We start from the raw sequence: 27,424 nt of genomic DNA, 5'->3' as shown, positions 1-27,424 counted from the left end.
CCAATCTTACCCATAGTTCGGCTTATTGACTGGTATCACCTCCTGTATTCTCTTCTTTACCTGAGGCGGATTCATGCGAAAGGGTAATTATAGAAATTGAAGGAAGTCAGCTTATCTCTTTTTTTGTCTTCTTTCTTCCCCCCCCCTTCTTCTTCTTCTTTTTGGGGTATTACGCGAGTTAAGTTCAAAGGAAATACGGGATTCCCATTTGGAGTCTGCTTGTACAATGAGACAGTTCCATCTATGTCCAGCTCTTTTTGTTAAGCCCGTTTAATAAGTAATAAACACATGGAAGACGCACTATCGCATGGTGCAGTGGGGTCGGCTTCACGGGAGATGGTTAGAGCTTATTCATCCATGGCGCGTCAACATGACAACGGGACGCCAAAGTCTCGACATTTCATGCCATGTTCACGGAAAGCTTCATAACAGGCAGCAAAATCGTAAGCATCGAATGGTTAATCAGGTCAAGACTGCCGTCTCTCACTCAAAGTTTCCCGGTCAATGTCCAGCTCCAATATTCTATCAACAAGTTCCCCTTTTTGCTCCCGACTTTTAAGAATCATGGATTCATCCAATTCACATTAGCTCTTGGAACCCCCCTGCAAGAGCAACTTGCATATTTTGCTCCCAGCCTAAAAAAACATGAACTGGTATCTAAAATCACCAAATCTAACTTGTTGCCGTTGAAAGTATCAACTGCAAAAAAGAAACCCCGGCAGTCAAGATTGGCCACAGCTTCCATAGCGGCGGAGCTTAATATATAACCCCGACATCTCAGGGGCCAACTCATTGAGGGTTCAGGGAAGCTCTGGCAGACCCCTGATCCCGCTTGAACTTAGCAAGCTCTTCCTCCAGCTGGCGTGCTCTAGCACGTTCCTCCTATTGATACTAGTCAGCCATTGCTCCATGCACAAGACAACCCGAAATATGAAACATACCTTGAGGCTCTCTTGGAACTTCTTCCTCTCTTCACGCATCGTGGCCCTGAATTGCTCACTCAGCATCGAGGCTCCTCTGCCAACACCACCATTTGGTGGGATTGCCCGAAGTCGTTCGCCATCAAGATCCTCTTGTAGCTTGGCGATATGCTCACGGGCCTTCTCCATATCTGCCTCGAGGCGCTGGCGCAGTGTCATAACCTCTCCTTCAAGAGTCTTCTTTGCCGATTGGACATCCTGAAGCTTGTTCTCAAGCTCTATCTTTTCTCGTTCGGCACTGAGTGTCTCCCTTGTGACCTCCTCCAGCTCTTGAACAGTTCCAGCTAACTCATTCTTTAGCCTTGTGAGCTGGTTCTGGAGCTTCATCACCTCGCCACTAGTCTTGATAGCTGCAACATCAGCGGCCCTCTCTGCACGGGATCCATAGGCTCCGTCCAGTTCCGCTTGGGCAATCGTGAGCTCCGTCTTCATCTCTACGAGGTTCATGTTAAGAAGCTCAAGTTCATCCTCCTTATCTTTCAGCATCTTCTTTTTGGTTGCCAGCTCTTCCTTTTGGCTATCCACTCGTTGCTGCAAGGACCTGGCATTGTCTTCTGCCATTTGCTTTGATCGGTTCACTTCATCAAGCTGCGCGTTAAGAGCATCGATTACTGAATCGACACCAGTCAACTGATTGCGAGTATTGTTGCTTGAAGACTCGGCAGCGGACAGCCTCTCTTCGAGTTGTTTGATGTCGGACTCAAGAGCTGCGATCTTGCTGTTTCGCTCCTCAAGCTGAGCTTGAGCGGCCCCTGCAGCTCCCGCAGCTCCCGCCAAGTCTGCTTGAAGAAGTTCCATGTCAGACTCGAGATGAGTGACCCTTGCATTTCGTTCTTCAAGGCGGGCTTCAAGGTCATTTGTCTTCTCTAGCTCGGCCTTCAGGGTAGCAATCGTCGCACTGTGCACCTCAACCTGGTCTCGTAGGGTATTGGCTTCTTGAACCTCGGTGTGAAGAGTAGCAATCTTCGCGTCCCGCTCTTCGATCTGTACATGAGCAGCATTGGCCTGCTCAAGCTCGGATTGGAGGGCTGCAATCCTTTTGTTCCGTTCCTCGATTTCACTCTGGGCCGTCTCCAGGTAGTCCAACTCTGCCTCAAGGGCAGTGATCTTGCTTTCACGGTCCTCAATTTGAGACTGCGCGGCAGCTGCCGAAGCTGCCGCGCTAGCAAGGTCGGACTTGAGCTGGTCGAGATCCCTCTCTAGCTTGACGATCTTCTCATCCCGTTCCTCGAGTTGAGCGTGAGCTGCACCCGCCGCACCGGCAGCGCCAGCTAAGTCAGCCTGAAGACGTTTCACGTCTGCTTCCAGCTCGGCAGCCTTCCTGCTGCTACCCTCGGCTTCAGCCTTTGAGGGGCCAACGTTGTGCGCAACACTACGGGCACTTTCGAGTTCTTCAAGGGTCTCTGAGAGCATTGTCTGGGCAGTCATCGCATCTCTCTCAGCGCGAGCCAGTAGCACTTGTGTCTCATCCAGCTCCTCTTGTTTCCTTGCTAGCTCTTCATCCTTCTCGGCGTCTGATTTGTTATTGAGCTCGCGCTGCTGCTTGATCTGTCGCTTGAGCACAGACTTCTGATCCTTGAGTGTAGTGGCCTGAGAGTACAGCCACTGAACACGGTTGGAGAATCCGGGAAGACTGAAAGCCTCCTCGATATCGAATTCATCATCAGAAACTTCTTCATCCTCGTAGCCTCTCTCCATGCGAGCCCTTCGACGCTCCTCTTTCTCCTTCTTAATCTTGGCGAAGCCTGTCTGCATCATGTTCCACAAGTTCATCAAGATTCTCTCAACCTGATCACTGTCCTGCTTCTCTGGTGGCCCGGCCTGAGCTGCCTGAACGGCGCGTTCTAGCTCCGAGTCGGCAGCGCGTAATGCATCTTCAAGATAGTCAAGTTTCGTCTCAAAATTGTCTTGTGGTGAATGAGGTACGGCCGGGTAACTCGGATCCACTGTCAGGAGTAGATCTCGAACTTGCTGGTTTAGGGATTCGATGCGTTTCTCGAAAGCGCCGTCAGTCTTGATAGTTTCACCAGAAGACTCTTCTTGTTCGACCTCGATGGCATTGAGACCCATTTCAAGATAATCCAACTGATTGTTGAGGAGCTCTCCTGGCTTCATTCCTGAAACTCCAAAGGGGGGGTCATAATAGTCTTCGTTCTTGGAAGGATTGAAGCGAACAATCGCATCTCGCAAAGAGCCGTTCAAATTCTCAAGTCGAACCTCCATTTCCGTTATCGACTTGACCAAAGAATTGGCTTGGCCTTGTAGGTGTAGATTCTCATCCTTCATCTTCTCCATCTCATCTCTTAGCTGATTGTGTTCCCGAATCGGCGATTTAAGGGGTATCTCTATGGGTTGCTGACGGGGTTGCCCTCTCGTTGAGACTCCATTGGCTTGGTCGTAATAGTCATTATCGTTGAAGTAGTGCTCGTCTCCGGCGCGATCCATACTGTTGCGTGTATAAGTATATAGGCTCTCCGGGCTGCCAGGCATGCCATTAAGTGGTTGAAGTGGAGGAGTAAGATCCTTCTTCTTATTCGAGGCCTTGTGAGTGAGTTGAAGAATACCAGCAGTATGTTCCAGTAGGCGTCTTTGGGGCTCCATAAGTCGCTTCTCAAGGTTGAAGAGCTCCGCCGCCAATTCTTCGCATTTCCGCTCGCTCGCCTGTCTTTCCGCCTCGGCTTCCTTTGCGCGGGCATGATCACCGCTGTTGCGACCCAGTAGGCTCCTTCGCTTCCCATCCGGTTTTCCGGGATTATATAGTCGCGCCATCGAGATTGCAGCATCTCGGTATTTGGACTGAATGGTCAGGTTTTGCCGGGTTGACTCGACACGCTGTGACAAGGACTGGCTTTGCTTTTTGAGGTCGTCCACCTCTTCTTGTGACAGAATCGTATACTCTTTGCTATCAGAGAGGGCTGTTTCGGTTAAGAGATGTACCTGAATCGGGTCACGGAGGTCGACAAGCGCTGAACTTTGCGGTCGATCAGGGTTCATCTGTACACAATGAAGGTTAGAAGCCGCAGGTCCATTAACCTCCACAACGGTGGACAACAAGCGTACCGGATTATACAATTGATTATCCTTTTCAAAGCCGTTTATTATATCGCTGCGGTAACCCTCAACGAAGATCTTCCCGCGTGGGCTCGGTGCTGGGGGTGACATCCTATTAGAGCCATACCCATACGGGCTGCCCTCTCGCGCGTATGCACTCATGGTTTCGACGGGCTTAGGATCGTGTTGTATAAGTTATGAGGACATGGGGTGAAAGTCGGACTGAAGCAGTGCATAAAGATATCAAAGCACCTCCATAGAGAACAGTGAAAAGGCTGGCCAGTATCCAAAGTTTGGACAAAAAGTGGTTGACCGGGAGCCGCGTCGTGCCGCTAGGTGAAGCTGCGCTGAGCTCGTGATTAGATTGGATGTAACAAAGGGGCTTTGCGCCCAAAAGCCGCTGAGGCGGGAAACTCGCAGAAAATCGACAGCAATTCAATAAAAAGTCCCGGGTTATAACCTCAAAGAAAGAGTACAAAAGTTGTGAGAAATGATGCAGATGCTGGGGACAGAAAAGGAGAGGTCGGGACTGACCATGAAGAAAAGGAGGCCCATCGAGAACCCAAAGAGTAAGGTAACTTAACTTAAGTTATCGAGTGGGACCCTTGTGAAGACCTCCACTGAAAGTTGAATTACAGCAGTTGAGCTAGTGGTCTAGCCGAATCAGGTAGGAAGGTACGTACCGTACCTGCGTAGATCCCTTCCACACGTGCCAATGGACTTCAGTTTTCAGGGGTTTCGCGGCGGCTGGACACGCTGGGGCAAGGCACAGGAGGGGCGCACCCGCATTGCTTGGGCATGGGTTTGGCAGCGCTAGGCTTCTTCGAGTCCGCAACTCTTTAACGATGCACCAGTAGGAATGAGCCTTTGTTTCGAGGGATTGTCTATTAAAGAGAAAAATAGATTAAAAGTTTTGTTCTGTTTATACAATTGATCCGTGCATGAGGAAACATGATGATTCTGTAGAGGCTGAGCTGACGTGTTTCGAATCCTTTATTTAGACCCCAATGCTCCCTTTTGACCGTGGCATACCGTCACGTTGCGTGGCATTAATGGCTGTGCCCAATGATCCACGCAGATATGCTGACGGTCGATGGTAGGATCGTGGCTGACAACGCCATGGATAAAGTTTCTGTTAGCATTCTCCTTCGACGCACGGGAATCCGTTAGTTTCGACAACTCAGAGATGCATTCTATTTACAGAAAAGGATATCCCTGCTCTGAAGATCCCCTAGACATTCAAGGGATGTCATATGCTCACTGGGCTGAAACATTCCCCAGGAGCTAAGGTATGCTCTTCAATACTGTGGTCTCCTGTCCCGCAATTTTTCGGAAGCCATTGGTTATTGCCCAATCGTAACAAAACATAATGGTGAATATTGCTACCGTACCGACCACTAAAGCACTTCTCTGACTTGATCCATGATTTGTTGCCCCATCGTTCTCCGGCGCTCTGCCTGACCCTCCGTTGAAGCCTGAGCTCCGGTTGCAACAGAAGCTGTGGAGTTTTCGTCCTCGAGTCGACGTCGAAGGCCTTCAAACTCGGCACTTCGTCTATGAGAGCTTAGCCCTACAACCCAGCCCGGCACTCGCCAGCGCACGAGGGCAGCCGGAAGAAGCCCTTCCCGCCACGAGTATCCCACAATCCATCCAGTGACTGCACCCAGGACCGAGCCTGGCCATTGTAACAATGCGAGATGCAACGCAATGGCGTACTTGTAGGACTTATCCGAGAACGTGAGACCAACGAATGGTCGGTCTGTGGGAGGTGCCTCAGACGTGGCCACTCGATACTTGTACATGTGCGGAACCATGGCATGATACTGAGCCAGGATAGCAAAGATTATAGGAGTTGGTCCAGCCGGGATGTAGTTGAACCATCCAGCAGCGAGAGGCCGCAGTACCATCGAGACAACAGGCGGTATGATGGAGGTGATGAAGAAAGTGACAGTCAAGAAGGACTGCACACAATGCTATCAGCAGTGCAAAAAAAGAACGTTTCATGAAAGTCACTTACAGCGAACTTGCGAGAACCCCACATTCGCTCAACGATGCGAAGGTTATATAACGACATGGCAGCAAAAAGTACCTCTGTTGAGTTGACATAGCATAGCTGATAGGCCAAGATTCTCCAGAACTGCCGGTATCTCCATATGTGGGTATCGATAAGAATGTAGAAGTAGTGCTTGACGTCAAGAACACTCGCAATGATAGAGCCAGCTACCAAGCCGACCACACCGAGCCGAGTGACAGGTGTATTGGTGAAAGACATAATGGCGAGGGGTTGTGTCGAGATTCAACGTGACATACTATAGGAATAAGCCGACTCTATCTCCCGTGGGAAGGCGAGGAGTTTCTATCGGATGCAGTTGAGATTTGATTGATTGCAATTGATGTTGAACCTTGGCCTTAAAAATAGCTAGTGTTTTAACAAGAGTGAAGCTATAGATGCAGCTCTAAGAGCTACCTATCCGCAAGGTGGCATTAACTATCACGTGCAGCTTCGGGTAATTATGGATCGCCCCGCATTGCCGTTGAATAACCCGCTGACGTCGTTTTGACATCGCTTTCTCATCCAATAACAGATCATAGATGAAAGCAATTGGATATACGGTTTTCAACTTTAAAGGCTGATCTACAACAGCAGGGTTGGTGAGGGAACAGCAATTGAGCACCAAATCATCTTTAACGCACTTGGATCCTCGAATCCTGGTTTCTTATCGAAACTTCAACTCTCACCTCGATCGTACCTTCAAACAAGATCGGATAGGTTCCTTGAAAAATCCAGCGCTGCACAAGGCTTAACACTCTATAGAATCAGCAGGCAAAGGTAGAGCATAGATACCCACTCTTGGACCGGTCATTCAGTAGTAAAATCTCGCTGCTGTACATCTTTCTTTTTTGTTAGAGTTATACAAGTCTGATTGAACCCTCTGAGCTGCAACAACCCCCACAGCATGGCTAGGTAGGTAGTGCATATTTTGCCCGATTGATGTTTACGGGTTTCCTCCGACTATTCCTGACATAAAAGATGTTGATAAAGTCCGTAATATGAGTTGTATGCACTACTGTTGGTGCCCAAATTTATCCATTGTAGCATAGAGTGAGAGCCTCTGACCTACTATCGTCGTGAAGACTTCCATCTGCTCCAGAATACTTGATCCGCTCGTACCACCCTTTTCTCACTTCGCTTCAACGCCTGTCTTAAGTGAATGCGCCCATGGCGTAGCAGGAAATCGGCTGTCAACAGCCTTCAGTTGCTCAAGTGTAAGGTCAGTACCTGGAGCACTGTCAATGGAGGTGTCGTGAAAGACAAAACAGTGAAACGACCACCCCACAGCATGTCTCCAGTGGAAGCCTTGTCAATAGCCATGATAGACAAAATAGCAAATTGGATGTTTTGTATTCAGTTGAGATCGTTCCGAATGATCAATTGCTGCCCGTTATCGTCAAATAGTATTCGATCAAGGCGGATTTGGAGGGCGATGCCGGCGGTGCCTCCCCAATGCTCACGTGATGGTTCAAAACATAGGTACGCTACCCTGTATCTTGATAGTGATCTCTCAGGGCCGATCACCTCTTCACGATGGAAAGCATTGTCTGTGTTGAGTAAGATGTTCTGGGCGCTAACGGGACGCGATGTCAAGGAGCGTGACTATAACGATATGACTGTACTAGCTCTCATGCTGGTTACTTAGCCTTTATTACAAGCACGTTTGGCGTTGGGTACACAAGCAGGAATCTGCCAAGAAATCGTCATCAATAGGATGCCAGGGACGATTAATCCGTTCCTTTCTAGTATCAATCCCTGATCAAATAATGGTATTCCGAATTTTAAGATATGGGATGAAATTGATTCATCTACGCTTGTTTGAATGATGTTCAATTTATTCGTAAAGAAGCCCCGTCTGGGCTCTCTTTAGAGGAGCTTGTAAAACCGGCTGTACTCATTCATCTTCATCCTTGATCAACCTCACCTCACCCTTACACCGAAAAACGCACCCTCCACCAGCGGCTCACGCGGATAGGAATAAAGACTCTATCTTGTCGACACAAACATCGAAACTCGTGCCGATGTGTCTTGGGCCCAAGACTTTATCGCTCCCTCTCCCGATCTCCCGCTCCTCCTCACCGAAGCCCGAAAAAACAGGGCATTAATCCCGATCACGCCCTCCACTATCCCGTCACTACCACTCCCTGACATTCACTATGCCACTCGCCAACTTTGGCACCCTAGTTCTCCACCATCTCGTCTTCGTCGCGCATTTGGTTTATTTCCATATTGCTTTTTCGCATATGGAACCTAGTGCCCTCGTGGCTCTCTATTGCGTCTCCAAGCTACTCGCCCGTCGCGCCGACGACATTGACGGCCCTCCTCCAGAATGGCCCCCGCCAGTGATCCAATGGTAGCCGGAGCCGAGCTGCAGCCTCCGTCTCCGTCTCCGGTCCCGCCATCGGGGTCGACTTCGGCCCTGGCTACGGGCTATGAGTCTCCGTCTGAAGAGAACCCACCCTTCTTCTCGGTTGTGGCCTCGGCTCCAGCTGCTCCAGGGACGGCGCATTCAAGACATCATGTCATGCCGCGGCCGGCCCTATCTCAACGGCCATCATATATCACTGCTATAGCTCCTGAGCATACTAATGGTCATGCCCGTCCAGGTCGATTGCTCAACAATGAGTCTACTCTCACATCAAACAGCTTGAACCATGTCATCGCAACAGCCGAGAAGGGCCCCGGAAACCAAAAGGTTAGCATTCGAGATCGCATCGCCTGCTATCAATGGACATATTTCACTATGGTATATCAACGTCTAGCTTTCCGTTGTCGCAGACCTCGCTAACTCTGTAATAGACCATGTCGACTGGAGGCGTTGCAAATATTATTTACTCTTGTAAATACACCGTCGCTGATGCTACGCCCCGGAAGAAAATAGCTAACTCTTGCTAGTGAAGTGGGAAGCACCTTGGCTGCGTGGCATTGGCCTCTTCTTCTTTTTTCTCAACATTGTCCTTTTTGCAATGAACTGTATTCTTATATGTACAAGATTCCATCTGAGGCCTGGGAGTTTCGTAAACTCCTTTACTGACCAAGTTGAATCGCTCTTCATATCAGCTTCGGTAGGACCCCCTCCTCTTATGGCATGCTATTAAAACTAACAACAACCAGTTGGTCTCGTAAGCAACAAATAACTATTATCGGGGTTCAAACATATTCTGACAAACTCAGTATTGCTGTAATATTAATCAACACCTGCCAATATGGTATTCCGTACACCGGCGTATGGCTAGTCCACACTATGGAGTGTGTCTTCTGGGTTTACGCTGCCCTGAGCGTCTCTCTCAGCGCATTTCTATATCTTATATTATGGTCCACTCTGTACGCTCAAGTTTATATGCTCTTCTGACCTGGCCGGCTGACTGTCATGACCAGAATCTTCCCCGTCCATACCATGACGCCAACCTGGGTCTTCCCAGCGTACCCTCTGTTACTCAATGCCCCCTTTGCAGCAAACCTCATCGCGGCTGCAGATTCAGCTGGTCACAAACTATCAACCAACACTGTTGCAATGGCACTCGGGGCCACTGCTATTCAAGGAACCGGTTGTCTGATCGCTTTCATGATTTCGTCGGCCTTCATATACCGCCTCATGACGCAGAAGCTTCCGCGGGATATGCAGAGACCCGGTATCGTACGCACGCACTCTCTCCTTTCTTTAACCTTGCTGACCCTTACTAGTTCATGTCTATCGGTCCCTATGGCTTTACCGCTGCTGGCATAGGTACGTTTCGAATGCCTTGCAACATACGTATCATGTCTGACAACATCAGCTCAACTCGGCAGCCAAGCAGACTTGGTAATACCTCCAAACTTTCTTGACAACCCTCAGTTTGCCGCTATCATTAAAGTCATCAGCATTCTCGTCAGCCTCTGGCTCTGGGGCCTTGCCATGTGGTTCTTCATTGTTTGTGTCGGCGCATTATGGAAATACTCTCTTTCAGGCCATCATTTGCCGTTCCAGATGACGTGGTGGTCTTTCGTTTTCCCCAATACGGCTCTTGTATGTAACCCTTTTCACCGCAGCACTTCTCACTGTATGCTCAATGGGTTTCCTCTAGGTTACTGCTACCAGTGTCATGGGTAAAATATTTGATAGCGATGGCCTGCATATATTTGCCTCTGTCATGACCGCTGCAATCATCATCGTCTGGGCTCTCATCTTTATCCGAATGTGTTGGAGTCTGAAATCGAGAAAACTTCTGTGGCCCAAGGATGGAAAATAGAGCGTATCAGATTGATTGCAGCATGGCACCGTTTTTATGCCATTTCCTTTCGTCTCATCATAACAGTCTTATTGATCAAGATTTCAGCAGGTCTAGCATATCCGAGGTATCCAGGTCAGCATAAACCGGCGTCAGGTATCCTTAGCATAAGGGCAGTCGTCTCAAACTATTTATTTAACTTTCGGATCTCGCTACTGCAATTCGTCTTAAAGGAAACTCCTTGATACAAACATCCAGTGGCATGACCAAGTCAACGCAAGGAAAATGCCATTTATTTCCCTGACAGGAACTCCAAAATCATCCACAATGCCGTTCATAAAACAGGTCTTCGTCATTGCGCGCTTCTCATGAAAACAACAACAACAACAACAACAATAGAATGATCCAAGTCAAGATATCTTGATTCGCTCATCGGAATCTGCAAACGCCGCCAAACTCCATTAGCAATACCTCCGTACTAGTACATACAACCTCTCCTGCGGTCTCCAAGATAAATAACAATAAGTGAGAAGCATGGTTACTTTATAACCTCGCCTTGACACCTTCTCCAGCTGTAGCCTCGAGATTGACGGTTACCTCGCCTGTCTTCTCCCCGTGGCCGAAGAAGATGACTTGAACAGTCAAATCATCACTAAGAATTATTAGTAATAGGCTGCTTAACACCAATGTCATAACTTACCGGTATCGTCGCGAGAAAGGCGAAGGCAGCGTGAGCAAAGCGCAGACCTGCTCGTCGTTGTTGCCACCAAGGGCGTTTCGGACAAGGTGTGTAGCAACATTCTTATCCTTCACGGTGAACCGATCCTTAGCATCCGGGTCAATGCCCCATTGTTGAACGCGGATAGGGGTCTTGTTACCACCAGGTCCGGCGGTCTTGCTCTCCTCAACGGGTAAAGGTGTTTTGGATGAGCCAAAGATCTTGTTCCATGCAGCATCAAACTGCGAGTTGGTTCCAGACTGTCCCTGAGTCTCAATCCACTTGCCTACAAGGCCAACAACTTCTTCATTCGTAAGCATCTCCCAGAGGCCATCGGTTGCCAGGACAAGGAAATCGCCATTTTCGGGGTGGACCTTGGTCGTTGTAACGATAGGCTCGGCGGTGACATAGGGAGGAGTCTTTAAGAGAGGTGAAGGGCTGCGACCGAAGAAGTTCTCGCGTAACTTCCAGGCAACATCTCTGCTCCACTTGTAGACGGCGTCTCCAAAGGCACGACTAGGCTCTAATCCACCAAGAACACGGCCATTTCGGATGACGTTGTCCTCCCCAGGATGCTCCTTGCGCATGCGCTCAACCTCTTGAGGGTTGCTACCCGTCTGATCCTCTGATAGAGCAGTGGCTGTCCACTTTCCGTTCCCTGCCCTGCGGCCAAGGACTGCGCGAGAGTCACCAGTGCATGCAACCCGCAGGAGGTTGCTGCGGCTGTCGTAGAATGATAGCAGGGCGCACGATCCAGATAGAGCGGGCTGTAGAAGCTCGGCTGCAACAGTCTTGGAACCGCCCTTGAACACCTTCTCCACGCTCTTGTGAACGATCTCGTTATCCAGGTTGTTGAACCCAGTCTTGATGGCCAGGTTTACTGCATCCTCAGAAGGAAGATCGCCGGAAGCCTTCTTGTAGGTTTCGTTCAATTCGCGGGCGACGTAGTTAATCAGGCTTTCCCTCAACGTTGCAGAAGTAGTCCATCCCCTATGTCGTGTGAGTCAACACCTTCTTTTCAAGCTGTGACACAAGCTCTATCACAAGATGAACACTTACGAATGGCCGTCAAAAACACCCCAAAACATCCAATCGCTGTTATCTGTCTCGACGGAAGATCTGCTGGGGACTTGAACAATCTTTTCGGCGTGATCATCCTCGATAGGGTCATTACTGGGCAGCTGTACCAGGTCGTAACGTGTAACACCCTGTCCTCGGCTGACGGAAAAAGACTGTTCGAGGCGACGAAGCTTCTGTGTTGCTTGATCGGGTGTCAACATTTCGACGATGCGACGCCCGTCGTCACTAGTTGCCTTGGAGATAGGCCCCTCGCCAACAATGGTGCCTTGTCTAAGTTCGTCGGCTCCCACTACGAGAACAGTCCGAGTAGGTAATACATCCGCTGTCTGAGTTGACGCGAGGCTAGTCCTAGAGCCTACACCCGAGCCGGGGGGGATGTCAGAGCTGTTGAGAGAGTACCAGGCGCCGTATCCGACGACGATACTGGATACCAGCGCAACTGGCAGGCGACGAAAGTACATAGAGGATCTTAGGGGAATGGCACCTGCAGGGTTGCGGCGAGCGCTTCGAGCGTGTGCACTAGCCTTGGATCGTGCCTGGGCGAGAGTGAAGGACGAGACGGCGAAACCACGACGAGGAGTGCGGGGGAGGGTGCGGACGGTCGAAAGTGAGGTCGTCCTTAAGGCTCTCACTGCGGCTCGATTCATCTGGACGACGGCGGGGGAGCTTAGGGCCAGCCTGGCAGAAGATTGAAGAATTAACCTATGGTTATGAAGAAAAGGCAGAAGTTTTTGAACTCTTGATATAAAAAAACAAATAAAATAACCGATGACAAAGTAGACAAAGTCAAGGGAAAACAGAAGGACGGTGATAGTGATATATGATGAAGGTGAATGAAAGCTAGTGGTGTAGGTGGGTCTGCGCGCTATCTTATCTCGGCCATTCCCCTCTGAGATGGTAATTATAGCCTGAGGTGAAGCTTGGTCTTGAGTGACTGCGAAGATCGGAGCTTGATGTTTTGAATGAATATTTAATATTTGCATGATCTGATTTGTTTGCCTCTTCTTTGCACATTCATACAAAACACCTACCTAGACCTTACACTGCGATTTATCCCGAGCTCTCTCACATTCTCATAGTCACGTCTCACGTCTTAGTCGGTCAGCCCCACGTGAGCCAGCGGAATAGCAGCCGACCTGAGCTTAACTCACACCAGTGTATAAACCGACGTCTACCGAGGCTCTCGCTCTTCACTGCTGTTTCAGAGGCTCTGCGCTGGGTGACCCTAAGTCCTGAATAAGTCAAGCCTTGACCAAGGTAGTAGTCCTGTGAGCTTTACCAACCCCGGATTGTTTTCTCACATGTTAGTGAGAACCCTTGCACATTGTCACTAGTTACACTCTCTTGATGACATTGAAACCTCATGTGTCAACATCTGTGTTCATAACTCATTGAGTGCCTGCAGATATCAAGACTCACCCAATCGAGACCTCCTCCGATGGATCAACACCAGGAGGCTTCATCAGCCCCAAGGTCACTCACGGGAGCTGACCGCATCAGAGCTCTGAAAGATGAAACTGCAATCTTCACTGCATTTGACACATACCCGTGGACAAAAGATAAGAACTTTATGGTAATTTTATATCACATAATATTATATGACTTATAACTCGGACACTGACATTAATTCCAGTCTGGTCTCTACGCTATTCTTGGTGAACCAGGCCAGCAAAACCCTCAAGCATCTCTCGCAGATATGGCTATCCACGCTCGAATTTTCTACTATGCTCAGCGCATTGGTGTCAGTATTGAATTCAGCGCCTACAAGGCGTGGCTTGCCAGCAATTCTGACCATCAACCCCCGGATGTTTTGCCTGAGGAATATCGTCAGCGAGACGAAGCCAATGCTTCTCCAGCGCCGGTCCTAGACTGGCAGAAAGCTGCACCAAAAACAGATCTCTACGTTGATCGGAAAACCGCTGCTGCTCAGTCTGGCTCACAAGATCAACCAAGTTACCCAATGGGATTTGCCGAAATGATCAAACTTATCCAAGAAGGCAAGCCTGTGCCTGGTATCCGCCAGATCCCAAACACTGTTGTCAGAGATCCTGTAGGTCCAAATCTGAGCGGCGACAGCGCGCCTACGCTTCTACTATGCTAATTTTGATACAGGCTGTGAAGCCAGTTGGAGCGAGAGCTGTTCCCAGAAAGCCGTGGGAAAAAGATACCACAGTTGACATGCCTGTTCTCCCCGACCTACCAAAAGCACTCGATACAGAATTTCCCCCAGTACAAGACGATGGGCCTGTTTCTTCGGCAGCTGGGGCTTCTTAGATTCCAGAACGCCATTTCTCAATATCATATAGCATCAATGGCGTTGGGAGTAGCGATCGCTGGCAAAAATACACTTGATTCTGACGTTGGGCGGAACAAAATCACTGAGGTACTATAAATATGGCGACGTACTATCACAGTATACAGGAGAGGCATATAGGATAATAAAAGCATCAATCGTTTATTAAAAGGTGCTTAATAACTACCGTAACAATCCGAGTGCTATAGGGAGACGCCGAAACCCAGCATCCGCATAGAAAAACAACATTCAAACTCGTGAACTCTCCCCGACCTCTAAGGGCATCCTTTCGGATCACCATCACTCATACTAGCTGATTGACTGAAGAAGTGTGGCTCTAGTATCCCATTAGGCGCGTTCCCGCTCACCCTTCGAGTAGCAGCCTATGAGTGGTGGGATAAGAGGGCCAGTCCTGCGAGGGCTGCTGTGGTGATTAGCATCTGCCATCTCCTCCATATTGCAAAATCGATAACCATAATGTGTCCAAGGCACCCGAGCAGGCTGTAGCCAGCTAGGCGTAGGATGACGTGTGATCTGTAAATTACTTGCGTTGGAAGATGTTTCTTAAGAAAGGTCGACATATTCTGGTTTGTTGCGTGATCTTGACGAGTGGGATGATTGGTGAGTCAGATAGGGTTCCTTGACACGGATGAAAAAAAGAATGAAAAGAAAACAAGGGTAGAGTGGGGGAGGCTCTGAATTTCCAGCAGGCAGATGTCCTCGTCGATGTCAAAGATCGATGGGCAAGGTAGAAAGACTTTAGCGGTAACCATTGTTGTAGCGCGGCCCAGGTCCCATGCGTCCGCCCATCCCAGGGCCAGCACCAGGACCAGGACGAGTTGCGACCGCGTGGTTGGTACAAAGCATACCAACTCGGGAGCCGAACTTGGACCCTCGCAGTGAAACCATGTGCTTTCGGATGTGGGCAGCAACGATTTCGCGATGCTGGGGAGAGGCATTGTTAAGAATCCACTGAATGAGATAGTTGCCGTATTGGTCACTTGCAATGTCAATCAGTGGGATGCGAGTACGGTCACGACGACCTTCACAGACTCGGTCTAGGTAACGACCAAGGAATTCTGCACCTCCAATTTTGAGACACTTCTCGACGACCTTTGAAGCGAACTGGTCGGTACTGTACTCAGCGGCGTAACGAATAACATGGTCAATAGCTCGACTGCGATCCGGGGGAGCACCGTGTTCACAAATATGCTGGATACACCAGTTGCCAAATTGCCCATGGGCGACGATGTCAATGTTGGCAAGGACTTCTTCGATACAAGGGCGCTGTTGGTACGAGTTAGCTTATGATTTTGACGATCAATGGGACAACTTACCTTATCCTCCTCGAGGCAGTTTTCAAAAATGTTCTGCACGACAAGACTACCGGTCTCTCCCAGGGCAACCTCGTGCCACATGCCCCTCAGAGCGTCATTGACAAATTTCATGATTTGTGGGGGTGACTCTGTCCAACGCAGCTCAAAAAGCTTCTGCCAGACGTGGCAGGCATAACGGTGAATGACCGTCTCCGGGATTCGACGAAGAAGCTCGTGGACCATGATAGCCTTGAAGTTTTCAGGAACAGAGTCAAATGCCTTTTGAACGACATGACATCCGAAGGGATCCATAGAGAGATTCAGCGTGTTGCCCCGAATGGCTTCCGCGATGTTGATGACTTGGTCAGGTGTCCCATGCTCAAAGCATCGCTGCACCAAAAAGTTGCCAAAGCGGTTGATCATCAATGGATAGGCCTGGGCGACGATCGCGTCGACAATTTCGAACTTCTGGTCAGCGGTTCCAACCTTGAGCTTCTGCTGCAGAAAGATGGAAGCTTGTTGGTCGTTGTTGCAGACGATTTTGTCGACAATGTACTTCCAGTTGCAGTTCACATTGCGATCCAAAAGTCGGCGATAATTCAGCGGCTCTGTCGGAGCGAGGTAGGTCTGGTCATCGGGGGCCAACACCTGTCTCGGGTTTAGCGTCCTGTGTGAGTACAACGCAGGCAAACCAACCTCATTCTTCCACCCAGAACCAGTGGTGAACTCGGAAGCGTGAGGCGAGAGAGGTGTTCCAGCGGGGTTGGGATATGGTGGGTACACACCCATAGGACCCAATCCTTGGGGAGCATTCGACGGTGCTCCAGGTGCAGGACTTCCCATGTAGTCGGACTGATTCATGGGACTATTAAATCCTCCTCTGCAGCCAGGTCCGAATGGTTGAGGTGAGTTGAAACGGCCCTCGAAGCGGTTTCCTCGACGCCCGTAGTTCGATCGCATCATCTCCGTATCTGGGGTCAGGCGTTCACTTCGATATCCTTCCATCACGGGAAAGGGCGTTCCGGTAGGTTCAGAACACGGTTGGCTGAAGAGACGCCCTCCGAGCCATTTTCCTGGGGTTGGTTCAATGACTGGTGTCTGGACTGTGTTGGCAAAAATTGGCTGATTGCCCCAGATCTCTCGGGTACGATTGAATGTGGAAGCGGACATAGCGTCACTGGTGTCAGAATGACTGTCATCGGGAGGGCCCCAGGCATTCTCGCGAGGGGGGTAAACTGGACCGCGGGTTCCGAAAGGGGGCACATCGGCTGTAGTCTTCACAACGCGTGTCTCGGCTAGTTCTTGATCAAGCTTCGAGATTTCGTTCTGTGCCTGAGCGAGCTGTAACTTCAAACGCATTACCTCTTCGCTCTCGCTACGAGCTTCATCCAAGGTGGCACTTGCAGGGCGCGTGGTAGGAGCTGTGCTCGGGAAAGCATCAGTAACAGGAGTGACGGGAAGAGAGTTGCTCGAAGATGCATGATCAAATGCTCTCGCATACTGGTTGGTTTCGTCCCTGAGCTTGTTGGCATCGTTTTGCTGATTCAGGGCAGATTGCTGCTCGGAGAGCTTCGCAAGGAATTTATCCACAGGGTACACCTGATCGGTGGTCGAGCTATCATAGCTGAGTTTCATCTTCTAACACGGTCAGCAACTTGCAAACTAGACAGCTTGGACAGACGCTTGGTTTCACCTTTGGAAGGCCTTGATTCGCCAACTTCGAAGTGGATAGAGCGGCGATGTTCTTCTTTGCAGGGATGCTCTTGCCAGCTTCCTTCTGCGTCCGGGGTTAGTAAGTGGTTCTTAAACGTTGGCAAGAAGAGATTCCATCAAGGATGAACTTTATCAAAGAATGTTGATGTGGAAAAAGTCTACTTACCGAGCCCGGGGCAAGTGGCAAGGGATTTGAGTTTTCGGCCTGCACACTGGCAGCGAAGATGGGGACAGTCCGTTCAGGAGATACCCCAGTAGACCCAGCTGAGGACATGATGTCGCAACAATTGATCCGAGCCTCGACGAAGTGGTTTTGGTGATGTAACAATCAAATAAGAATCGTAGATGACAGAGTGAGCTCTAGGGAACACACGATGAGATAGTGAACGAGTGTAGATGTGTCAAGTTTGTGGTCCAAGAAGGAGTTGATTGTGAAAGGAAGAGAGTGTAGAGGGGAGAGAGTGAAGAAAAGGAAGAAAAGGGAGAGAGGATGGTGGTGAAGGAAGGGGAGGTTATTCACTGACGCAAACTTTTCCGCAGGGCCAAGCAGGAGGGAAGTGCGGATGAAAGAAGCATAGAAGCGGCAGGTGCCAGCAGCCGACAGTAACAGCCCAACCACCAGTGTTCCTTCCACCTTTATTGCAAGCGTCAGTCCCAGCAGGCACCCGACTGGCAGTGGAATCAAATAGGGGCATATTATGGAAGACCATGCGGTTTTACAGCGACATGGCACCCTGAATTCTCGAATTCGTTCGGGCATACAAGAAAGTCAGTGTTCCGAATCGTGTATGATTCAGTCTCATAAGACACATCGATATATGCAGGACAGGCTCCGCAACACATGGCGCACATGCCAATCTAAGCTCCTAACCTTGGACTTGTATCGAAGATTCTCGGTATTCTAGCTGAAAGTTTTTGCTTCAGTTAGGATTCAATGTCCATAGGAGCTGATGTAAGAGCGAAAGGAATAAACCAGATGTCAGTCCTTGACTCCACGCGACACAATGTTAGAGAAAAGGCTTGTGATCAGGCAGCTGTGATATCAAAGAGTTCACTGGAAACCTTTGACACAATTTTGATTGAGCGGAGTTGGTGTGTGTTTGCAAATGCATTTGTTACCTTAGCACAGATCATGTTTCTTTGGCCGAGGCGTCAATGTTAGGTTGTTCAGGAGTCATGCGAAAAGCCTCCGAGTTGTTGGAGTATATCTATAGTCGAACAGCCCACTAGATTGAACATCGAGAGGGACAGCACAAAGAGTAGAAATTTCGAAATATGATTCATGCAATGAGTAGTGATACAGATACAAATGATTATACATACGGCGATAGAAGGCCACTTGGAGGTCTATTGGCTCTTACAGCCACCTTTATGCCTCGATCAAGCTTTATGAGTCGTACAATTGGCGTATGGATTGGCACATCGTTCAACACTCATGATCCATGGTAAGATGTCTCTTTGCCGCCAGGGCCAACATTGGAAATATCGTTGTCATTATTGTTTGATTTATCGCTTCTTGCCAGTGGGAGCTGTCGGGTGTTAGTAGCTTTTCCCGGCATGGTACAATCGACATACCTGGAGGTCCCTTCTTCTTCTTGGGTGCACTCTTTCCACGGAGCTTGAGCCTAGAGATCACGCCGTCAGCACTTATGCATATCCTCGAGGTTCCCGATATCTAGCTTACTCCTCAATGTACTCGAAGCGATCCTCCTCGCCCTCATCCCAGGTAGCCAGTGTCGGTCCGAACTCGCGCTTTAGATCCTTGATCGTCGCTGTCTTTCGAGGATAGTACGCCGCCATGGCCGGTCCTCTTAATCGCTGTCGCAGGACCTTATTGCCCATGCGTACGCCTTCGGGGTTGTATGAGGTCGCGAAGACCTGGCATTGCGCCTGCAGAATGTCATTAGATGGACCCAAGTCATAGCATGGACAGCCTCACCTTTACCAAGTCCAATATACGCGCTCGTGGGACACTCATTGTGGCGTCTTTGGCATCAATTGTTGCTCTTGTTAACTTTTTTGAAGCTTGACTTGACGTCTGATGCGAAGTTGAGCAAAACATTTGATTGGCCAGGGCGAGCATCTAGTGGATCACTCTGAGGAGTGCCTTGAGACCAACCAAAACTCCGATGCCTCCACTCCATTGAAGATATTGGGAGCCCGCGACTAGATTTACAAGTTGGAAATCGATCAAAAATTACATAAGACGAGTACTTGGGGAGTTGTCTACAGAATCCGCTGTTGCGATTATAATTCTATTTTAAATACTCATAAAATGTTTCATAAAACTTGAGCCATTCTTCTACTTCCTAGCTTAAGGTAGGTACCTTGAGTAGTTTTAATAGCCTAGATAGAAACAATATAAGAAAGAAAATATATAAATTTAGAAATCAAAATCAAGCTTCCATACAGTCCCTTAGCTCAAATTCCCAAATTATCTACAGTACCTTACTCATGCAGGCCACAGAGGCTAAATGTTGTCATGGTACGAGTGTCAGAAGACTTGACGACCTTGAATTAGGGTGCGGAAAGTACATCGACTACCTATATGCCTTACGAAGCTAGTACTTAAAAAAGATCCAAATGAAACTCATCTCAAATACGGTATCTTAAAGTTGTCCAAGAATTTTTGTCACTCATGGTTCCAATATCAAGTTTTCTGCCAGCTGAGAACTTTCATAGCTGAATTTCATAGCTGAATTGTGGGTCTTGTCCCTAAGATTGGATGAAACATCGAAAAACACGAGACTTATCTTTTTTATTCGCGTCCCGTCATAACAAGAATCAACAATGTCTAAAAGGCCGAATCAAGATGCTCACAGCGAAGAGGATGAGCCACGCAAGCGCGTGCAACTTAATTCAGAAAAAGCTCCTCTGTCTGGGGTTATTGCCACTGTCGCTCCTGGGGTGTCGCGCTGGACCGTGGCAGACATCCCTCCAAGCCTACCACCTCTGCCACGGATAAGCCCAGAACTAGAGGAGCAAGTTTTCAGACATCCCGGGCTGGGAGAGCCTAACTATGAAAGATTGGAGTGGTATGGTGATGCGGCCCTCGAAATGATATCCACGGAGCTGGTCTTTGAAACTTTCGAATACCTCCCCACCGGACGAAGTAGTCAACTTCGTGAACAACTGGTCCGTAACCTCACACTCTCAGATTATTATCGACAATACGGCATGCAGCATAAAACAAAGATTCCCGCGGATATGGGCTCAATGGTGGATATGATACGTCGAAGCGGGAGAGACAAGGAGACGATCAAGATTCAAGGCGACGTTTTCGAGGCATACGTTGGAGCAGTCGTCAAATCAGATCCCCAGCACGGGGCCGCGAACGCCGTCGCTTGGCTCAAAGCGCTCTGGGCTCGGACAATCAAGGACCAAATCAGGCAAGCAGAGCAGCATCGTAAAAACGACCTGAAAGGTCAGCGATTTCTGGCTCGATCCTCTGCGACTACACCACCCACGGAACAGACAGTCACTACACAAGCCATACCAACCGCGAAGCCCAAGGCGCCATCGACCAACAAGGATCGCCTTTCTCGAGCAATCGTCGTCAGGGGCATCAAACTTCGTTACGAAGATATGCCTTGCAACAAGAAGGATAAGAACCTCAAACTCCCCTTGTTTACTGTTGGCATCTATCTGGATGGGTGGGGAGAGGCCGGGAAGCTGCTGGGTTTCGGGACGGCTCTCGGAAAGAAAGAAGCTGGTGAGAGAGCAGCGAAGTCTGTCTTGGAGAATAAGAAGCAATTGAAGGTATATGAAGCTAAGAAAGAGGCTTGGATGAAGGAAGCACGCGAAAAGGAGCCAGCTGCTCAGGCATAATGCTGGATGAGAGAATTCTGGGAACATGAAACCCGGGTCACGATGAGATTATGAATACATCGCATAGTTCCTCAAAAATCATAAAGTAAATACCATTTTATAACAAGCTAATTAAAAAGTCCAATAATGAATAACTCTATAAATATATATATATAATAATAAAACAAGAAGGTATTTAAGCCTGAAAATGTCTACCCTCTGATCAGTTGGCGCTCAACTCTAACTAGTAGTTATTTTATGCTGTTGTGATCATGAAATCAGGCCGAGCTCCTGGTCAAGACACTTTCCCATGTGAAATGACTCTAGGCCCAGATACAGGTGGGTATTGAGGGGAAGCTACTAAGTTACCCCTGGGGAACCCTTTTCTAGTGGAACCGGCCCTGAAAGCACATCCCCCGTGCCCGTGTTGGCGTGCCGTGAAGTGCGCCGAGGTCAAACATTTGCCGATAAACGGGCCTCCGCATGCTCCAGGAGCAGATCTATCTTCATCATCATCCAATTGCTTCTGATCGCATTAACTTATCTTAGTTCGAATGACCCTCTTATTTTCTATCCTAATGGAGTCATAATACACGGCGACTAGACGTTTTTGATTGCCTTCTACGTGTAAACTAATTATTTATCACTTTATTTCTTTCAATACGCCCGTCACTTCACAATCAATTGCGAGCTTGTTATTCTCCTTTCTATTCGGGACCTTCTCTCTGTGGGGTTCCGTTATCTCGGCCAACAAGCCGCGGTACGGACGGCTCCAGGTCCGATAAAGGACCCCAGTTCGAAGGTTGAGCTTGAGCTCGACGCAATCGCCACCACCTCTGTCGGCCGCAATTTGCGAGTCGCGAGCCATCTTTTTTCATAAAACATAACCGGCAATATGGCGGACTCAGTAGGTATGCTGCGTTTTTCAATTTGCGCCTAATATACTGTACCACGGTGGCTGACGTGATGATACAGATCGCGTGTTTGTACACGCTCTCAATACCGTCAAAAAGATACCCAAGACTGGCGCATCGAGACCACCTCCAACCGATCGACTCCGACTATATGGACTTTATAAGCAGGCTATGGAGGGTGATGTCGACGGTGTAATGGAACGTCCAACAGCCGCCTCCGGAATGGCTTCCGACGACCTACAGCGCGAAAAGGACAAATGGGACGCATGGAATCTGCAAAAAGGACTAAGCCGAACAGAATCCAAGAGAAGGTATATCGAGGCGCTGATAGATACGATGCATCGATATGCGACCACGCCGTAAGCGCTCTCCTGAAGCCCAGCCTAGGTCACGGTACGATCGGGTTACACTAACACAGTCTCCCAGGGATGCCGAAGAACTTGTGTCGGAACTCGAATTTGTCTGGAATCAGATCAAGAACAACAGCCCAAGCTCATCATTATCGTCGCCGCGAGCGAACCGATCGGCCGGTGCATCCCAACCATACGAAGACGCTGCGCAAGCAAGCGATGCCGAAGGCCCTATGAAAGAGATCAGACCGATGAGCGAGTACGACGAAGCGGAACTCCGGTCCCAGAAGCAATTAGAACTCGAGGACGATGATATCGATGGATCGCAAAATCACGATCGAGTTAGTGGCCGGTGGCAGCGAAAGGTCGAGCGTGCCCTGACAACCATGTCTGCCGAGGTAGCTGCGTTACGAGAACAAATTACAACAGGTCGAGAGTGGCGGGCAAAGAAGGAGCGCAGCTTACCAGCTTTAGTGAAGTGGTTTGCCTGGGTGGTTGTGAAGCATTTGTTCGCCGACTTTGTCATTCTGACTGTCGTGTTATTATGGCTAAGAAAGCGCAAGGACCGTCGCCTAGAAGATCTGGTGAGGGCAGCTGTCAAACTTGTGAGGGAATATGTTCGAAATGTGTTGCCTTCTCGAGGGTGATGGTTTGGCAGTGTACGATCCGACGACAGCACTCCTCGAGGTCACCCAGCATGGTAACGATGATCAGGCTTATATCACCAAGGCACAACACTGCCTCTCACCATATTGGATGGTTGCCATGGCTCTGTCGAACTGTCATGCTAATTTGGCATACGTTGGGCCACAGAGGGCAAATAACTCAAGCTGGGGAATGACTAAAGGCCTCCATTAGACTTTCTGTCGGGCAACTAAACGATTATTGCTCTCGGTGTACCATCATAAATATCAGGCGCTTTATGGAGTTTGGGGTTTATCATTGTATTTGTAACAAGAGAAGCGTGGTTATTTTGTATTTTGGAGTATGTATCAGGTAGATATTGGCACACATGGCACTTGTTGTAGAAATTCCCAAGCCATTTATCGCGACGAGTTGAGACTTTGTTTCATGACGACTGAATATTGTTTAAGCCTTAGCCCCCCAAAAAAGAAGGTTCAGATGGACTGACAGTTTTTGTACCTCATTTTCACCTTCACTTCCGTTAAGGCTGCCTACCTACCGTTATATGCAGGTACAACCACAGTCGCCCAACCATTCACATTACAACAACCCTCCAATATTCGCCCTCCACCAACTCACTCACCTCCGACATCATCAGCCTCAGTGCAACACCAACTGCACAAACAGCCACAAAGTTTGCCATGTCTCATACTACAGTCCACCAAAACGCTTAAAAAAAAAAGCCATGGCGCAACCTCCTCGACCTGCCGCGACCGTTGACCCTCTGATGGGGGTTCTAGACCCTGAAGGTCATCCCATCATCCCAAGGCTGATGTCATGCGCACCGGCCATTTTCTGCCTTATCGGCGAGAACGACAAACTCAAGGACTCTCTCAGCTCTTCCTCGTTCACGAAGCTTGACCGCCTGCAGAAAGAGCTCGATACTCTAAATACTCACGCAGTCAGAGATCGAGAGACTTTCCTCGCCCTCATTGTTCGCGAACGTGAACGCATTTTCCAGGAAGGGCGCCGCTTTCAAGCCCTTGAAGAGCTGCACGGCGGTCAGGTCAAAGCAGATGTGCCACTCGGCCTTATATCCCAGGAACTCGGCCTCATGGTCGCAAACATGGAAGCTCCAGCAAAGTCAGGTATCCCAAACACGGAGAATATCCCTAGACCAACTCTTGACTCTTCCAATGCTCGATCATTGCGCGAGCGCCAAGCTTACGAGCAGATGCGTAATGTATTAAATTTCTCGCAGATAGCCGCGAATCGTGAGGCTGAGATCAACCATCGCCGCGAGCTTCTCGAGGCGGATATCAAAAAGGAGCAGCTAAGTCAAGACCAGGAGCGTCGAGCCAACTAGAATTCGGCTCGTTCACCTGGACAACAGCATGCCATACCTCATAGCATCAAGTATGTCAACGGGGCGTCAGAAGTCAACCACGATAAGGAGATGTTCATGTTCCTCACGAACCCGAATCGCAAGCGAAAGTTGCCATGATGAATCATTTGACGAGGTGCACGTCGTAGTGAAGGAATTAGGTATTCAACTCATCTACCTTCAGCCTCCGTCCGACGTCCTATATGTACAGATGCTTCGAACTTCCCAGACGCATAAAAACAAAGCAAATATTTCTATTCTTTTGCAGCCACCACCTCATACGCCGTACTCGACCTGGCCCATGGGCTTATCCTCCTCCATGCCAGGAGCCATAAAGTTTGTCCTAGGGTCACCCGTAGCCTTAGCCGCTGAGCAGCGAGCCATTGTGGGAGAGCTAGGCATAATGTTAATAGGGAAATTCAATGAATTACGAATCAATTCCACATACCTTCGTGAGATGACATCGGTGAAGTAAAAGTTGTCGATAACCTTCTTGAGAGGTGTTCCAGTGACCTGGGCACCCTTATTCTGGTCGACGAGCTGGACCTTGCTCAGAGCAGGGAGAGCAACGGGCTCAACAACGTCATAAGCAGCCAGAGCAGGGCTGATTTCAACCATACGGTCTCGGACCATGGCGACATCGTCATAAGGGAGAGGAGCGCCGAGGAACTCACTGGCAGCTCGGAGAATCTTCCAGTCAGTTCGAGAGGCACCGGGGAGGGAGGTAGCAGCTCGTGTCATCTGGACACGGCCCTCAGTGTTGATGTAGGTACCAGCCTTCTCGGTATAGGCAGCACCAGGAAGAACAATGTCAGCAATCTGAGCACCCTTGTCACCGTGGTGACCCTGGTAGACAACAAAAGCGTCCTTAGGGATATCCGCCTCGTTCACCTCATCAGCACCAAGGAGCCAGACGAACTTGGGCTTGGTCTGGGCAACCTCAGCAGAGGGAGTAGTGAAGCCAACCTCAAAAGCACCAGCACGAGAAGCCTCACGCTGGAGGACGTTGTAACCCTGCCACTCCTCAGTTCGGAAGTTAGAAGCGTGCTTATCAACGAAAGCACCAATGGTCTCGTAGTATGCCTTGGCATCCGCGTGGTCAGTAACACCGGAGCCAACAATAATCATAGGTCGCTTGGCGTTCTTGAGAGTCTCTCCAAAGGGACCAGAGAGAGCGGACTTGAGAGCAGCGTGGTCGGTACCAAAGTGCTCGAACTCGAATGTAGAGTCCCATGTCTCACCAACAACACCGATCTCAAGGTCGGATCGGAGCCACTGCTTTCGGATACGGGCATTGAGAACAGCAGCCTCATGTCGAGGGTTGCTGCCAACAATCAGGATTGCATCAGCCTCCTCAATACCCCAGATCTGAGAATTGAAAAGGAAGTTGGATCGGACATCAACACCGTGGGCGATGGGCTGGCTGCCTGTAGGGGTATCGAGAGCCAGGTTCTCGGAGCCAAGCTTGTTAGCCATGTCCTTGGCGACAACCAGAGACTCAACCTCAGTAAGAGCACCAGCAATGACCTTGAATTCGTTACCCTGAGGGTTCTTAATCTGATAAGCACGACCAATCTCAGTGAGAGCCTCCTCCCAATCAGCAGGCTCGAAGCGGCCCTCACGGCGGACCAGGGGCATTGTCAGTCGCTGAGTCTTGAGGCCGTCACAGGCAAATCGGGTCTTGTCATTAATCCACTCCTCATTCACGTCGTCATTAAGTCGGGGCAGAATTCGCATGACCTCGAGACCGCGGGAGTCGACACGGATGTTGGAACCAAGACCATCGAGAACGTCGATAGACTCGGTGTGCTTCAACTCCCAAGGACGAGCTCGGAAAGCGTAGGGCTTCGACGTGAGAGCACCAACGGGGCAGAGGTCGATAACGTTACCAGACATCTCGGAGTCCAGGTTCTTCTCGAGGTAGGTGCCAATCTGAATATCGTTACCACGGCCAGTGGAACCCATCTCCGGAGCTCCGGCAATATCGTTGGAGAAACGAATACATCGGGTGCAGTGGATACATCGGTTCATCGAAGTCTTGATCAGAGGGCCAATGTTCTTGTCCTCGACGGCTCGCTTGCCGCCAATCTCGTGGAATCGGCCTCGGTCGGCTCCGTAACGCATAGACTGGTCTTGAAGATCACACTCACCACCTTGATCACAAACAGGACAGTCGAGGGGATGGTTGGCCAGCAAAAACTCCATGACACCCTCGCGGGCCTTATGGGTCAGAGGAGAGTTGGTCTTGACAACCATTCCGGGCTGTACAGGCCAAGCACAAGAGGCAACGGGCTTCGGTGCCCTCTCAACCTCCACCAGACACATTCGGCAGTTACCGGCAATCATAAGCTTCCTGAAGCATTGTCAGCGATGAATCGATCGTGGGAGGATTCGAGGGTATCGTACTCGTGGTAGCAGTATCTAGAGATAGTTAGCTAGGCTATTCAAACTTGGCACGAACCATCTTGACATACCGAGGGACTGTTGAGCCCGCCTTCTCGCAGGCTTGAATAAGAGCAGAACCAGCTACAATTCCGTCAATAGGCGCCCATGAATACAGCCAAACAACCCATCATACCTTCAATCGAAACCTTCTTTCCATCTAGTATCAAGGTTAGCCTCTATTTCGTTGTCAATGGCTCTATGCACAAAGATGCTCACCAATTGTCAGCTCCACCTCGGCCGGGCGCTGGCTTGTCGTCGCGAAGGTTCGCGAGACATTGACCGCCCGCCGGCTCGTCCGCCAAGCCGAACGTGCTAGAGTATTTCGGAGCATCGTGTCGCCTTGACGGAGGGAAGATGAAAAGGGTTGCAGGGTCGCTGGCGGCGAATATATGCTCAGTCGTTGACGTCTTGAAAGGGAACCTGCTGTTCGGGTGATGGATTTAGTGGCGCTAGTCCGCGATTAATTTACGTTAATGCTCATTGGTCAG

At 49.5% G+C, this 27,424-nt stretch overlaps 11 protein-coding genes across 17 annotated transcripts; 5 read left to right on the top strand and 6 right to left on the bottom strand.

Moving 5' to 3' along the window:
* Nucleotides 1-169: 169 nt before the first annotated feature.
* Nucleotides 170-4,598, bottom strand: FOIG_03352 (uncharacterized protein). The gene is made up of 3 exons (XM_031201179.1): nt 4,041-4,598; nt 942-3,974; nt 170-882 (listed from the first exon to the last, which is right to left on the bottom strand). The coding sequence occupies exons 1-3, from the start codon at nt 4,191-4,193 to the stop codon at nt 790-792; spliced, it is 3,279 nt and encodes a 1,092-aa protein (XP_031068703.1). The 5' UTR covers nt 4,194-4,598; the 3' UTR covers nt 170-789.
* A 304-nt stretch (nt 4,599-4,902) lies between these two features.
* Nucleotides 4,903-6,474, bottom strand: FOIG_03351 (uncharacterized protein). Its single transcript, XM_031201178.1, has 2 exons — nt 6,049-6,474; nt 4,903-5,992 (listed from the first exon to the last, which is right to left on the bottom strand). The coding sequence occupies exons 1-2, from the start codon at nt 6,301-6,303 to the stop codon at nt 5,429-5,431; spliced, it is 819 nt and encodes a 272-aa protein (XP_031068702.1). The 5' UTR covers nt 6,304-6,474; the 3' UTR covers nt 4,903-5,428.
* A 1,122-nt stretch (nt 6,475-7,596) lies between these two features.
* Nucleotides 7,597-10,749, top strand: FOIG_03350 (uncharacterized protein; the record flags this gene model as incomplete). Of its 2 annotated transcripts, XM_031201176.1 has the most annotated exons (9): nt 7,597-8,830; nt 8,884-8,923; nt 8,980-9,149; nt 9,199-9,206; nt 9,259-9,408; nt 9,463-9,721; nt 9,769-9,811; nt 9,861-10,090; nt 10,149-10,749. In XM_031201176.1, 9 exons carry the CDS (start codon nt 8,414-8,416, stop codon nt 10,311-10,313), a joined length of 1,482 nt encoding a protein of 493 aa, XP_031068700.1. The 2 variants fall into 2 exon arrangements, with proteins under 2 accessions (XP_031068700.1, XP_031068701.1); XM_031201177.1 differs by having other exon boundaries at nt 8,414-8,830; nt 9,861-10,174.
* Nucleotides 10,197-13,128, bottom strand: FOIG_03349 (uncharacterized protein). Of its 2 annotated transcripts, XM_031201175.1 has the most exons (4): nt 12,575-13,106; nt 12,070-12,445; nt 10,993-12,000; nt 10,197-10,944 (listed from the first exon to the last, which is right to left on the bottom strand). In XM_031201175.1, exons 1-4 carry the CDS (start codon nt 13,071-13,073, stop codon nt 10,836-10,838), a joined length of 1,992 nt encoding a protein of 663 aa, XP_031068699.1. In that variant the 5' UTR covers nt 13,074-13,106; the 3' UTR covers nt 10,197-10,835. The 2 variants fall into 2 exon arrangements, with proteins under 2 accessions (XP_031068699.1, XP_031068698.1); XM_031201174.1 differs by having other exon boundaries at nt 12,070-13,128.
* Nucleotides 13,009-15,672, top strand: FOIG_03348 (uncharacterized protein). Of its 5 annotated transcripts, none has more exons than XM_031201170.1 (4): nt 13,009-13,358; nt 13,496-13,663; nt 13,724-14,140; nt 14,203-15,672. In XM_031201170.1, exons 2-4 carry the CDS (start codon nt 13,529-13,531, stop codon nt 14,362-14,364), a joined length of 714 nt encoding a protein of 237 aa, XP_031068694.1. In that variant the 5' UTR covers nt 13,009-13,358; nt 13,496-13,528; the 3' UTR covers nt 14,365-15,672. The 5 variants fall into 5 exon arrangements, with proteins under 5 accessions (XP_031068694.1, XP_031068693.1, XP_031068695.1 ...); XM_031201171.1 differs by having other exon boundaries at nt 13,025-13,393; nt 14,203-14,624; XM_031201169.1 differs by having other exon boundaries at nt 13,009-13,663.
* FOIG_03347 (uncharacterized protein) lies at nt 15,143-17,686 on the bottom strand (the record flags this gene model as incomplete). The annotated part of the gene is made up of 5 exons (XM_031201168.1): nt 15,143-15,670; nt 15,721-16,347; nt 16,396-17,337; nt 17,393-17,476; nt 17,579-17,686. The coding sequence occupies 5 exons, from the start codon at nt 17,684-17,686 to the stop codon at nt 15,143-15,145; spliced, it is 2,289 nt and encodes a 762-aa protein (XP_031068692.1).
* A 1,232-nt stretch (nt 17,687-18,918) lies between these two features.
* FOIG_03346 (uncharacterized protein) lies at nt 18,919-19,390 on the bottom strand (the record flags this gene model as incomplete). The annotated part of the gene is made up of 4 exons (XM_031201167.1): nt 18,919-18,941; nt 18,988-19,037; nt 19,097-19,302; nt 19,352-19,390. 4 exons carry the CDS (start codon nt 19,388-19,390, stop codon nt 18,919-18,921), a joined length of 318 nt encoding a protein of 105 aa, XP_031068691.1.
* Nucleotides 19,391-20,140: 750 nt separating this feature from the next.
* Nucleotides 20,141-21,379, top strand: FOIG_03345 (ribonuclease III). Its single transcript, XM_031201166.1, has one exon. It carries the CDS (start codon nt 20,203-20,205, stop codon nt 21,238-21,240), a length of 1,038 nt encoding a protein of 345 aa, XP_031068690.1. The 5' UTR covers nt 20,141-20,202; the 3' UTR covers nt 21,241-21,379.
* A 319-nt stretch (nt 21,380-21,698) lies between these two features.
* Nucleotides 21,699-23,605, top strand: FOIG_03344 (uncharacterized protein). The gene is made up of 3 exons (XM_031201165.1): nt 21,699-22,130; nt 22,195-22,492; nt 22,560-23,605. Exons 1-3 carry the CDS (start codon nt 22,115-22,117, stop codon nt 23,128-23,130), a joined length of 885 nt encoding a protein of 294 aa, XP_031068689.1. The 5' UTR covers nt 21,699-22,114; the 3' UTR covers nt 23,131-23,605.
* A 24-nt stretch (nt 23,606-23,629) lies between these two features.
* On the top strand, nt 23,630-24,955 carry FOIG_03343 (uncharacterized protein). Its single transcript, XM_031201164.1, has one exon. The coding sequence runs from the start codon at nt 23,673-23,675 to the stop codon at nt 24,471-24,473; it is 801 nt and encodes a 266-aa protein (XP_031068688.1). The 5' UTR covers nt 23,630-23,672; the 3' UTR covers nt 24,474-24,955.
* Nucleotides 23,655-27,380, bottom strand: FOIG_03342 (NADH-ubiquinone oxidoreductase 78 kDa subunit, mitochondrial). The gene is made up of 6 exons (XM_031201163.1): nt 27,153-27,380; nt 27,070-27,093; nt 26,966-27,017; nt 26,898-26,912; nt 24,940-26,844; nt 23,655-24,885 (listed from the first exon to the last, which is right to left on the bottom strand). Exons 1-6 carry the CDS (start codon nt 27,265-27,267, stop codon nt 24,768-24,770), a joined length of 2,229 nt encoding a protein of 742 aa, XP_031068687.1. The 5' UTR covers nt 27,268-27,380; the 3' UTR covers nt 23,655-24,767.
* Between the last annotated feature and the right edge of the window lie 44 nt (nt 27,381-27,424).

Source organism: Fusarium odoratissimum (assembly GCF_000260195.1).
Source record: "Fusarium odoratissimum NRRL 54006 unplaced genomic scaffold supercont1.4, whole genome shotgun sequence".
Classification (NCBI taxonomy): domain Eukaryota; kingdom Fungi; phylum Ascomycota; class Sordariomycetes; order Hypocreales; family Nectriaceae; genus Fusarium; species Fusarium odoratissimum.
This window is presented reverse-complemented; position numbering and strand designations above follow the sequence as displayed.